The sequence below is a fragment of the Limulus polyphemus genome, unplaced genomic scaffold (genome assembly GCF_000517525.1).
Source record: "Limulus polyphemus unplaced genomic scaffold, Limulus_polyphemus-2.1.2 Scaffold2699, whole genome shotgun sequence".
In the NCBI taxonomy this organism is placed as follows: Eukaryota; Metazoa; Arthropoda; class Merostomata; order Xiphosura; family Limulidae; genus Limulus; species Limulus polyphemus.
The window spans coordinates 61741-74728 of record NW_013668309.1 but is presented as its reverse complement, the minus strand read 5'-3'; the positions used below and the strand labels follow the sequence as shown (position 1 = coordinate 74728).

Genomic DNA, 12988 nt, shown 5'->3' with positions numbered 1-12988 from the left:
ATATTTGTGAGTGAATATTTTATTATTTTAAGTTTTGTTATAATAAGAGTTAAAAATAGACAATTGTAGAAGGTTTTGTTAATAACTAATTGGTGTCGACAATATAGAAAGTGGCCAGACAACTATGTAATAAAGATATAAGTTGCGTGAGACGAGTGGGAAGCAGCAGACAGACAGTATTAAACAGATATATATATATATTAGAGTGAAACTAACAGTGGAAAAAGAAATAAGAAAAAATAAGTTTATTCTATCAAAGCAAAATTCTAAAGTAATTGAATCAGCCTGAGTGCACTTTGACAAAAGGATCATAGGATCTTCAGAAGAAAGAAAACCACAATCGTAAGTGAATCACATCAGACTAATATTGCAATAGTATTAAAGAAAATGGTTCGGCTTGTCATCTGAGATTCTAAAGTAATTGAACAGGCCTAAGTGGACTTTTGACAACAAGAGGAGAACTATACATATACTTATATAATGTTTACGATATGCATATATTCTCTATAGTGTGAATACTTTATTGTACATACGTTTAACTTGTTCTGAATATATATATATTATTTGAAAACAAGTAAAGTTTGTGCTGTATATACCTCATTGAATTTATTGCTAACAAGTCACAGACATCTACTGTAGAAGAATCCTAAGCCCAATAACTACATAGTATAAATTTATACTATTAAGTAAAAGCCATTTATTTTGACGATTGGCAAAAAACAAAACAGAACCCATATACGTATGTAATAATCTTTTTTAAAATCTGACACACCTTAGTTAAAATTTACATCCTTAGTTTACATTTTACACCTTTAGTTAAAATTTACATCTTAATTTTACACTTTACACCTTTAATTAAAATTTACATCTTTAGTTTACACTTTACTTCTACAGTTAGAATTTACATCTTTAGTTTACACTTTACACTTTTAGTTAAAATTGACATCGTTAGTTTACACTTTACTCCTACAATTAAAATTTACATCTTTAGTTTACACTTTGTTTTTTGTACAGGTATGGCTTGTCTGGTAGTGATGTATTGGATAATGTTGCATATGCTCGAGCTTATAATACAGATCATCAGACCCAGTTGTTGATCCAAGCTGCTGCTATTATGTCAGAATCAAGGTAATCTTAAACTAGTATCACTTGCTGAACCATTACTAACTGTGTATAAAAACAAAATTATAGATCAGGTTTGTTTTACTTTGTGAGTGGTAGTAGTAAGTGTAAATATTTGTTGTCATTTACTGGATAAGGTGTCAATGAGAGAAAGTACGTGATCATTTCTTACTTTTATCCACTGCTGCGTTCATATTGTGGATTTCAGCAATACCGTTGTTCAAAATGTATTTTTTTGATGATCATAACAAATAGCACTGGTGAAGTGCTGTTGAAAACAGTTTTGTTTATGAACTCAATGTTAAATTTATAATTATTATAATACAATTTAAGCTCACCAGTTAATTTTCTCCTTTTATGATCATGACTTAACTTGATGTATTTACACCTGTTAAGCCTATTTCATACTTGAGCTAACAAAATATGGCTTAACATGACTCAGATTTGTGTCATTTATATCACATGAACTGATATTAACATGTTATGTTAATATCAGTAACAAAAACGTTCTTGATGATTTCTTTTTTGTACAGAATGGAATGTATTGTCTTGTTGACATAATATATATAAATGTTTCTTTTTTTCTCCTTTTTTCAAAATTTATGAAATACGAGTGTCAGCATGCTTTAGTTAGCAGTAGAAGAGAACTAATGAAAACAGATCTTCGTGGATGGATTAGTAATATTTCAGATAAATATAATATTGTACAAATACTTGTTGCATAGAAACAATTTTGAAATAAATAGTATTGATTTTTGAATTAATCTCATGCTTTTTTTCTTCTTATAGTTAATGAATGTTAAACGTATTTAATTTTGTTACATATGTGTTCGCTTAATTTTTCGTTGAATTTATTTCCGATGAAACTTCAGCGACACAAGTCCTTTCTTAAATAAAACTAGTTAATTCCCTCTCAATACAACTTTGCAATACACTTAATTTCCACAGTCACTTTAACTTAAACACACGCTAGAATTCACAACGATTCATACACTTTACTTATGGCTTGACTCGATTATCTGTCTCTATATCTCTGTCAGCAATTCAATTCCGAATGAGTGTCTCCTTTATCTGGCGCACTTATATACAATAAAAGCACACACGTAACATGTACTAGCCTCTTCGCGAATCTTCTAGACACTCATCACGTGACTTCTGCTGTCGTAACAATTTCTTTTATGGAGAAATTGAAATTCCTGTAAAGAATTTAAAAACACTTTTATATTGTAAACTATAAAACAGTTACCATTTGATAAAACATCATTAAGTTTAATTTTTTTTCATAAACATTGAAGTATTTCTAAGCTGGTATTATGAATTTTCCATATTTAACCTATCTATATGTAAATTCATTACAGATATGCTTTATTAGTTGTGGACAGCGCTACAGCACTTTACAGAACTGACTACTCTGGGAGAGGAGAACTGTCTGCTCGACAGATGCATCTTGCAAGGTTTCTGCGTATGTTGTTACGTTTAGCTGATGAGGTAAGCCAACAGTCATTTATTTTACTTAGTTGTTTCTCAGTTTTATTAGTATTTTGAGAAGAAGTAAAAAAAAGTATTGTAAAAGAATTGTAATTTTGGTAATGTTCGATACAGAACCTACATGCTTAGTTACCTGTAGTTTTTTGTTGTATTCCCACATTTTCCATCGTTGTTTTTACACTTTGTAATCGAGTTTCACATTTTAAAGCAAGGTACCAGTTTAAATGACTGTTTGAAAAATAAAGGGAGTAATATAACACACCACCAATCATACCATCTGTTTATAGCTTGTTGAATTAAAAATTAAGATGTTCACAATATACTTCCTGTGTTTTAAAGAGTAAGATATTCTGAGAGTAAATATTCTATTGTATGAACAAACAGCATCATGATGACTGATGAAAAGTATAGAAGTCTGCAACTAGTATTTACAAAGTACAGTGAGGTTGTAAATTGGTTAGAGAGATTGATTTACAACAGTTTTGGCCAACAAGTTTGATTATTCTAGTTTTTTTTTGTGAGGTTGATTATATTGTAGTTTTTGCTAGCAAGATTGATTGTGTTCAGCAAGGTTTGTTATTTTGTAGCTTTGATTAATGATGTCGGTTACATTGTAGTTTTGGTTAGTGAGGTTGAATATGTTATGGTTTTAGCTAGCAAGGTTGATTGTGTTGTAGTTTTGGTCAGCAAGGTTTATTATTTTGTAGCTTTGGTTAGTGAGGTTGAATATGTTATAGTTTGTTAGAAACTTTAGTTATAAGAATATAATAACATAATGTTTTGGGAGAACATGGGACCTATTTGTCCATATCAGTTATTCCATTTTCTAAACTAAATTAAAATAATTTCTAAAAAAATCTTAAAGCCAGCACTTATCATTCATATACTTATCAAGATTTATCTTAAATTTACTGCCTCTACAACATCTGAAAGCAATCCATTCCAAAGGCCAACCACCCTGTTAGAAAAATGAAACTGTCTTAACTGAAGATGTCTCCTACCTTGACAAAATTTATATTTGTGTACCCTAGTCCTACTATTTTTACTGTTAAATATGAAAAAAGATAATGCATCAACACTATAAATTCCCTTTACGATCTTAAACACCTCAATCAGATCCCCACGAATCTTCTTTTTTCAAGAGAAAACAGTTTGAGAGATTTCAGCCTCTTCTCACATGATAATCCCAGGCACCATTCTAGTAACCCATTCCAACAATTCAATGTATTTCATAAGGTACGGAGCCCAAGACTGAACACAGTATTCCAAAAGTGGCCTAACCAGTGACCTGTACAATGAAATTATAACCTCTTTAGACTTATATTCAATATTTCTGTAGATACAACCTAAAATCCTATCTGCCCTACCACTAGCAACAGCTCTAATAGTTTTAGAGACTGATCAACTATTACCCCCAAGATCCCTTTCTTTCATAACACTGTTAAGGTTATTCTCATCCAAATTATACTTATAATTCAAATTATGATAACCCACATGCATTATATTACATTTATTATAATTAAAACCCATCTACCATTTATTCACCCAACTCATTAAATGATCTAAATCCTTTTGTAAAACAGCAGCATCCTCTTCACATCCATCCCAAGACTGTAATATCATCTGCAAATTTAAGTAACTTATTGACTATTCCACTTCACAACAGATATTACTTGTCGCATTCCTTCAAAATTTGCTTTTTTGAAATATGTAAACAAAATATCATTATTCCTTATCTCCATATGGAGCAAAACATTGAACCTAATAGAGCAATGGTCACTTGCACCCAGGTGTTCCCCAATTTCCACCCTCTCGATCATTTCTGTATTTGAAATTAACAATATCTAAAATAGCATTGTTTCTAGTAGGTTCCTTGACTAATTGGTGAAGAAAGCCATCCTAAACATTTTACAAAAACCTTTCTCCCTCATGGTTTGACTCTAGAATTTTCCAATCTATTTGCCTGAAATTAAAATCACCCATAATTATGACTTCATTAACAGCTGTAATCTTAATCTCATTGTAAAGTTTCTCACAAATTTCATGAGTATCACTTGGTGGTCTGTCACAAATTCCCACTAAATGCCTTTTCCCTTTATATCCACTAATAGAAACCCAAATGGATTCAATCTCCTTGTTATTAACTTTGATATCCTCAACTTCAACAGGATATAAATCACATTTTACATATAAAGCCACTCCACCCCCTCTTTAATACTCTAACCCTATTAAATAGCCTGTAACCCTGTATTTCAAAGAAGTTTTTGTCATCAAAATCATCTATGTTTAACCATGTTTCAGTTACTCCCATTATATGAAAATCCTCCATTCCAACTAGTGCTCTAAGGTCATCTGTTTTATTTCTTATACTTCTAGAATTACAATACTAACAATTAAGGCTATCCTTATAACTACTTTTATACTCATTTCCTATGCTAAACTTTTATCTGCCTGTTATTATTTTTTGCATTTAGTTTTTCCTGGCCCTCACCACTGTCTAGTCCTAGTTTAAAACTTCCCTTACAGCTGAGTCAATAGCCTTAGCAAACAAGCCAACCCCTACTCTATTTAAATGTAAACCATCCATTCCATAAAGCTCACTTCTTCCACTGAACTGATCCCAAGAGTCCAACTAGCCAATCTGCTCATCCTCACATACTAATCTAAGCCTAGCATTTAGCCCTAGTGACATTCTTATAACTTCATTCCCACAGTTCATTCTGGGCAGTATCCCTGACAGAATTAAGTTATGGCCTCTTTCTTTATTAATTAGCTCCTCTGATCTACCATTCCCTACTTCATTAGCCCCTATATGCACCACAAAAACTGCATCTCCGCTAGCCCCCTTTATTATATTTCCTGCTCTGTCAGTTATATCCTCCACCTATGTTCCTGAGTGGCATAATCTAATTATTTTCTCCCTATTTACCCCACATGCCTTATCAAGGAATCACCTACAACTATAACATTCTTATCATCCACATCCTTCTCTGACCCTTTTGTTTTCCTTCACTCCAATAGTTTCTCATCAGCAGAAGCCAAAGGCTGAAATCTGTTGCTCAACAGAATAGGCTCATTACAATTAAATTCACTACTTTTAGCCCTAATAGTACTCTTTCTAACTTCTTCAAAGTCATTGTTAGCTGATGTATCCCTTGCATGTAAAAGCATAAGCTCCTCCTGAAATCCTGTTGTAGTTTTAGTTAGAAAAGTTAGTTACATTGTAGTTTTGGTAAGTAAGGTTGTTAATGTTGTAATTTTAGTTAATGAGGTGGATTATGCTGTAGTTTTGATTAGTAAGGTTGATTATGTTGTAGTTTTGATTAGTAAGGTTGATTATGTTGTAGTTTTGATTAGTAAGGTTGATTATGTTGTAGTTTTGATTAGTAAGGTTGATTATGTTGTAGTTTTGATTAGTAAGGTTGATTATGTTGTAGTTTTGATTAGTAAGGTTGATTATATTGTAGTTTTGATTAGTAAGGTTGATTATATTGTAGTTTTGGTCAGCAAGCTTGATAACTGCAGATAGGGTAAAATAATCCACTGTTATTTAATTTTATTATGTGAATCTTGTTAAAAAGAAACCTGTATTCATAACATATTACATGGATTTCCAAACAGTCGAAAGTGTAACCAACTGTAAACCAGTATATAACGATGTTATACATTAAAGTGTTTTGTTTGTACCTGTAATTAACTGTAAACCAGTATATAACGATGTTATACATTAAAGTGTTTTTGTTTGTACCTGTAATTAACTGTACACTTTAATGTATAACATTGTTATATACTGGTTGGTACAAACAAAATGTAATTAACTGTACTACTTTAATGTGTAACATCATTATATACTGGTTGGTACAAACAAAATGTAATCAACTGTACACTTGAATGTATAACATCGTTATATACTAGTTGGTACAAACATTTAGTCATTTGATCTATATTTCATAATAACATATCTTTTCAGTATGGTGTTGCTGTAGTGATAACAAATCAGGTGGTGGCACAGGTTGATGGGGCAGCTATTTTTTCTTCTGATCCCAAGAAACCAATAGGAGGAAATATTATTGCCCATGCTTCAACAACAAGGTAATGTTAACTCTATTGTTACAGCCAGGTAAAGGTTATTATGTTGTTTGTATTGGAAAACCTGATGCCTGTAAGAAAGATTTTTGTGATGTAATGGCACATTAACTATTGAACAGCAGATCTTGCTTCATTAGATATTATGATAGTTGAATAAGTTCATTCTCATATCTCATGAAACTCCCAATAATTTAGTCATACAATTTGTTAACAAATGTTTGGTTGTGTTGTTTCTAAATGAAAGAACTTAGTAATGATTTAACTTCTAATTGTAAGAATACATTTTTTATAGGTGTATTTTTGGCTTTTATTTTGGTAATGTACACCAAACATACAATGTGTCATACAATTTGTTAACAAATGTTTGGTTGTGTTGTTTCTAAATGAAAGAACTTAGTAATGATTTAACCTCTAATTGTAAGAATACATTTTTATAGGTATATTTTTGGCTTTTATTTTGGTAAATAACTACCTTACGGTTCTATTCAGTTCAAACTGTGCTCATTTAAAAACATTTCGTATTTCAGATTGTATCTTCGGAAAGGCAGAGCAGAGACTAGAATCTGTAAAATCTATGACTCTCCTTGTTTACCCGAAGCAGAAGCGATGTTTGCTATTAATGCTGATGGAATCGGGGATGCTCAGGATTGAATAGTACAGATAACAATTATCAAGATTTTTCAGAAGTTCTGTTAACTCTAGAAATAAGGTGAAGATTACCTTTTTTTTCTTTTTCTTTATTATGTACAGTATTTCTATTTTCCTGTCAAAATCCTCCTCAGAACACTTGTAATGATTAAAACTTTATGTAAAATAACTCAAGTGATTGAATGTGTCATGTGTAGCTGTATTTACAGATTATCATTTATTGTATGTTATTATCAGTCTTCAGAGCGATTTGTGAACATCTTGGAGAATTCTGATAGCCACCTTGAATGTATAGATTGAAGATGTATAAAATAAAATATTGAAATTCTTGGATCAACTCAAGATCAAACAGTGTAGAGACATCATTGTACATTACCCACAAGTTTCATTAGTACACAGTGAAAACTAAAATGTACAATACAAGAACTTTTTATATGTTACAAAGAGGAATGAAAAATAAATTAGGTTTAATAATTTTCAATTAGATATGTTGCCTTAACACAAATGTTTGTGTATATTTAGTGTTTTGAACAAGTAGATCCACTATTTTTAAAGTTTTAATTCATACAGACATGCTTTAAGATCTTAATTTTATAATTTACTCAGCTTCTGCAACTTACTTACAGGCTAGAGCTGTAAAGTTACGATTCCTACTCGAGAAGATAATGTTCACTTTAAGGACCTTCTTTACCTGTCCAAAGGATGCAGAAATCGAGTCATAAATGAGAGCCCTAATGGTTTCTACCTTAGTATGCTGTGAGACCTGCCTGAACTAGGTCTGTTGCTTAAAGTCTTCACAGTTCACCCAGAACAATCAAACTCTTAATCTATTTCTTCTCACCATCTAATCACATTTGTGAAAGTTAACGAGATTCTAGTACTAACTGACTTTACAAAGCAGAATGCTGTGATGTTTTTCTGGTTTGTCCACAATGGATATAGTAGTGTCATTGTTTGTATCAAAAATACCTTGATCACTGTGACATGCTCTTTCAGAATATCTGTCCTTTAAATATTCACCAGCAGGTTTCTAACACCTTTAAATTGTGTCAAATTGCAGGTGATCAACCATTGAACATATAAATTTTCCTTTATATTCACTATCCCATCATTTCCTTAACTTTTGTCATCCACATTTCCCTTTAATAAATATACTTTCTTGTGCAACCCCATCTTTTTTTAAACGAGTGAGAGTTAAGTGACAACATATAATACACAGGTATGCATCAAAATGCTATGTGTGTTGTAGTAGTTATTTTCATTAATAACAAATTATTAGAATGCTTAATTTTACATTATTGCACTATTGAATCTCCTAATCACTCGTGCACCCCACACTTTGGGAAATGCTGCAGTATCCCGTACTCCCCCTCAAATTCGTGGCATATATCTTTGACATTATTGATCTATGTATCTAAAATGTCTGTGCTAATATTTAATTTCTTTGCAAAGAATGCTGCTGGCAGGGCAGTGAATATCAAGGACGCTGATAACAATTTGACAAAGTGAACACACCAGTGTAATTCTAAATAATGGAAATAGATGCATTTTTATTGTGCCTACATTCAAATTACTTGTATGATTGTTCTACAGCAGTAAAAGATTTACAGTATTATAAACTAAATGGAACGAACCTTATTTTAATCTTTGGTATCTAATATCACATTTTTATTTAAAAGAACTGCATGGATTAGTTAGTTATTACAAAATGTAGATGGAAAAACAAGGTGAAAAATTCATTATTTGATTTCTATAGTGCACAACTGTGTATAAAAGACATTTTAATACTAGAAATAAATAACCTTAAAACCCCAAAATTGATTTTTCTTTAACTGGACAGTCAAAGTTTCACTTTACAGCTTTTTCAGAAGTGCCCACTGAAACACAAACCATAACTAACAGTACAAAGTTATCTTGACCTTCTTTCTGCCCTCTAAGCATTGCTAAATTTTTTCTTTTCATGCTCAGTGCACCAGTCTATATATCCCACCAATTTGGCACCACTATTGAACATGTACATAGCATGTGACTACTCTCCACCAATAGTATTCACAACCTATACTGCCACAGCTAGCTCCCTCTGCTATTCCTGCTCAATCCTCACTTTCAAGAATTGGCAGGATCTAAAGGAATAACACCAGCAGTTGGAAGGGAAGGGTGGTAAGTACCTATCAGAAATACATTTTTAGTCTAAGAAAAATGTTAACTTCTGATATGGTCTTACCTCCTATCACACACAAAGCTGGAATCCCACATTGCAAAGGTGTAGGTGCACAACATTGAAACCAAGTGGAAAGCAAATGCTCAGAATGAACGGGTGTGCTCAGAGATGAACTGAAGCACACATGTTGGGTACTGCTCTACACTACTTCTGGAACAGGGATGGATTGAGGAAGGAAATGAACCTGATATGGGTGGGGGAAAAAATGTGCACAAGTGCAATCCATAGTAAAAAAAGCCTGATGTAGCTATGGAGATACTCAACCATACAGATGAGGTTCCACAACTTTTCCTCAGCATTAGGAGGTTAAGGATCAATCAGATAAAAACGAATATAGAATAACATAAACAATGTGGCTAGGGCACATGAATCATGTTATATATACACACTTGAATCCCAACCGTAAGTAAAGATAGTGTTGTATAGCAAGCAACCAGAATTACAAAGATGAAGTTAACATGTAGCCAAAACCACCTAAGAAGCAAAAAGTAGAACAAACCAAACTCGGCATTATGGAGCAGTGTTGTTGCCTCAACTCAACCATAAGAACCATGCAATATCTGTAACCAATGTTAAGAGCAGAAATCTTAACTCACCCAACTGTAAATGCATCTGGAATTATAAGGAGGATGTGGAACATTCGCTCAGCCATAGGAATAGTGTACATATGTCCTGTTGCCAGTGTTATGAGGCAGACAAAGTCTTCCAAAGTCAACCATAGGAACAGGGAAGGAACCACCTGCAACTGGAATTAAAGGGGAGTCTTTACTACACACAACCATAGGAATGGGGCGGTATCATCCCAAACCCGGTATTATAAAAAAGTTCCCGCATAGGCTGGTCCTGCTCCAACCAACAACTGTTCACCTGGGAATAAGCATCCAGGGAAAATTTAAGGAGGGAAACCAGCTTTGCCCTCTTCTTACTGAGTAGATATATGAAAAGTTAAAAGTCTACAATGCACTCAGGAAGAAGCCTCTATGGTCCACCACCCCAGTGACTAGGAACTGGTAAGGACTTCCTTGCTCCACTCAGAGGAAAATGGGGAAGTAAGTGTGGTTGGAAGTCCAGAGAAATGTCACACTGAAGAAAATGCAATGGATGTCCATGATTCAGTATTTTAAAAAGCAGACTGTCTCTGATATATTCAATCAAGGGGTCAGCAGAGATGGGCAGAACTACCCTTCTGCTTTACTCATGAAAGTCCATGAGTGATGGTCCGCAATTGAGTAAAACTGATGGATATTGAGAAACATATGTATATACCACTAGGCAAGCCACCAATGGTCATACGGAACACCCCATCTCTACAGTGAGCATTATAGCGCTACCAGTAGATAGTTTGGGGTCTAAAGCAAAGCATACCTGACCAGGCAAAACCTGCCACAGAGTGGGATCCCATTAGTAGTGGTAAAAAAAAAAAGTCTCTAAAAAGAAAACAAATGAAATGATGTGATAAGACTTACCCCAGTCAAAGGTGAATGAACGTGTATAGAATCACCATAGGAGAAAGATAATATCCACCTGAAGAAGATACAGCCAGATCATGCAGATAAAGAGTGACAAAGGTCCACATTCCAGCCTGCACAATCTCCTCCAAATAATGACAAGAAGCCAAAGACATGGCAGTATGACAAAACTGATAAAAAGAAACACTTTGGATATGGCATCCTTCCATGGGTAAGTCAGAACAAGCCAGCCTAACGAATTGACTAACCCAACCAGTTAGTGTGACAGGGGATAAATCACAGGAAATATATGGATTCCAAGGAAGAAATAGTCAGGAATATGAACCCCTAAAGGAGGCAGTATATGCCACATAACACCGTAAAGAGTGAATCGAACAAAGAAACTGATCTGGATCAGAATGGAAATACAGGTGAGAGATAGAAGGCCAGGAAATCAATGTGAAAGCCAGACAGCCTTTATGTGCAACACAGGTCTCAGAAAGGAAGGACTGGTCTGGACTTGGGTAATATTAATGGCATAAATATCTGATCGACGATGTTCACTAGTGAGAAGGAGTAGGAAATAGGTCTTGAGGGAGAGATGATATATTGAACATGTAGACAAAGGTTCAAAGGGAGGATGAGAAAAGGCATAAAGGACCACAATGAAATTCCAATCAGGCAATTCTAAGGAACGTGGAGGATGCATGACCCAGAAGAAGCAGGAAATGATGGGAAGACAAAACTTGGAGAAATGGAGGGTGTTTGACAAGGCTGCCCAATAGCTAGACATAGTCGAAGTGGACAAGCCTTTGTCAAACAATTAGGTGAAGAATTGGGAAAGATGAGGAATGAAAGGGTTGGAAAGATGAAAACCACATCAATGAGACCAAAGGTGGAAGGTAGACCATACCCTCTGGTAAATGGACATGGAAAAAGGTCATATAGATCTAGACAGAGGTAAGAGTAGAGGAGGTTGTACAAGTAAAGGTCAGAGCAGCAAAAACCATGGTTGTGCCAGACAAAATGGAGCCACTAGGAGGACTAGACACAGCGTGGTTTGGATTAGGGATAGAACTCTGGGGAGGAGTCAAATATAAGGGTAAGTATAAATGTGATGAATCCTCCAATCTTAACTGAATTCATCCATTCCCAGAGCTAATGGTTGTGGAATGGGAGACCAAAAAGGAAGGAAGTTTGTTGCATACCCACCAAAAAACCTGTGGATTGATGGATCACTCCATGGAGAGAATCTTATTGGGTTGGGATAAGCTATCCACGACCAGGTTCATGGTGCCAGGAATATGGCAAACTAAGCCCACAATGTGGTGACTGTGGGTCCAGAAAAGATCCAAGATCTGAAAGTACAGAGACTTAGAATCAGAGTCCCCACTTGGTAACACAAGTGACCACTGTGAAGTTGTTGGAGTGTACTATAACCACCTTCCCCTGCAGGAGAGGAAGGAAGTAGGACAAAGCTTGATTAATTGCCATAAGTTTGAGAATGTTGATCTGGAGAGAAGACTCCTTGATCAACCAGACTGGAAATATCTTTAGAGTCGAGGTAAACACTTCAACCCTCTAAAGATGTAAATCTGAAGGAAGTGGGGGTAAGAATGGACTTTTCCACCTTTATTCACCTGCTTCTTGGAGGAGCAGATGAGTGTGGTCTCTGGACCGTGAATGGGAAGAAGTGAGCAGGAGCCAGTCGTCCATGTAATGATGAGTGAGAAGACACATTGAATGATGATGTTGGGCAAAAGTTTGTACCATAAAAAAAAACTTAAGGAGCTGAAGTTAGTGCCAAAGGTAGGGTCCTGAACTGGAACACCCGATCCTTGAGGATGTAGGATCCTGTGAAGGTGGGAAGGAAATAGGGGAATGGAAAAGGGGAGGTGGGGATCAGAACTGAAGGCAGAGACCTCTTGACAAAACCCACTTATCTGTTGTGAAATCATCATACAGCAGAAAA

The 12988-nt window shown here is 34.5% G+C and overlaps 1 protein-coding gene across 3 annotated transcripts in view; it reads left to right on the top strand.

Annotated features, from left to right (window-relative positions):
• The window catches only part of LOC106467664 (DNA repair protein RAD51 homolog A), a 20002-nt gene extending 12326 nt beyond the window's left edge, over window positions 1-7676 (top strand). For all 3 annotated transcript variants that reach the window (XM_022395866.1, XM_022395867.1, XM_013928036.2), the window contains exons 7-10: window positions 1015-1128; window positions 2481-2610; window positions 6581-6702; window positions 7227-7676. In XM_022395866.1, coding sequence (XP_022251574.1) covers window positions 1015-1128; window positions 2481-2610; window positions 6581-6702; window positions 7227-7350 — 490 coding nt within the window. In that variant the 3' untranslated portion in view covers window positions 7351-7676. The remainder of the gene's footprint in view (window positions 1-1014; window positions 1129-2480; window positions 2611-6580; window positions 6703-7226) is intronic.
• Window positions 7677-12988: the final 5312 nt, after the last annotated feature.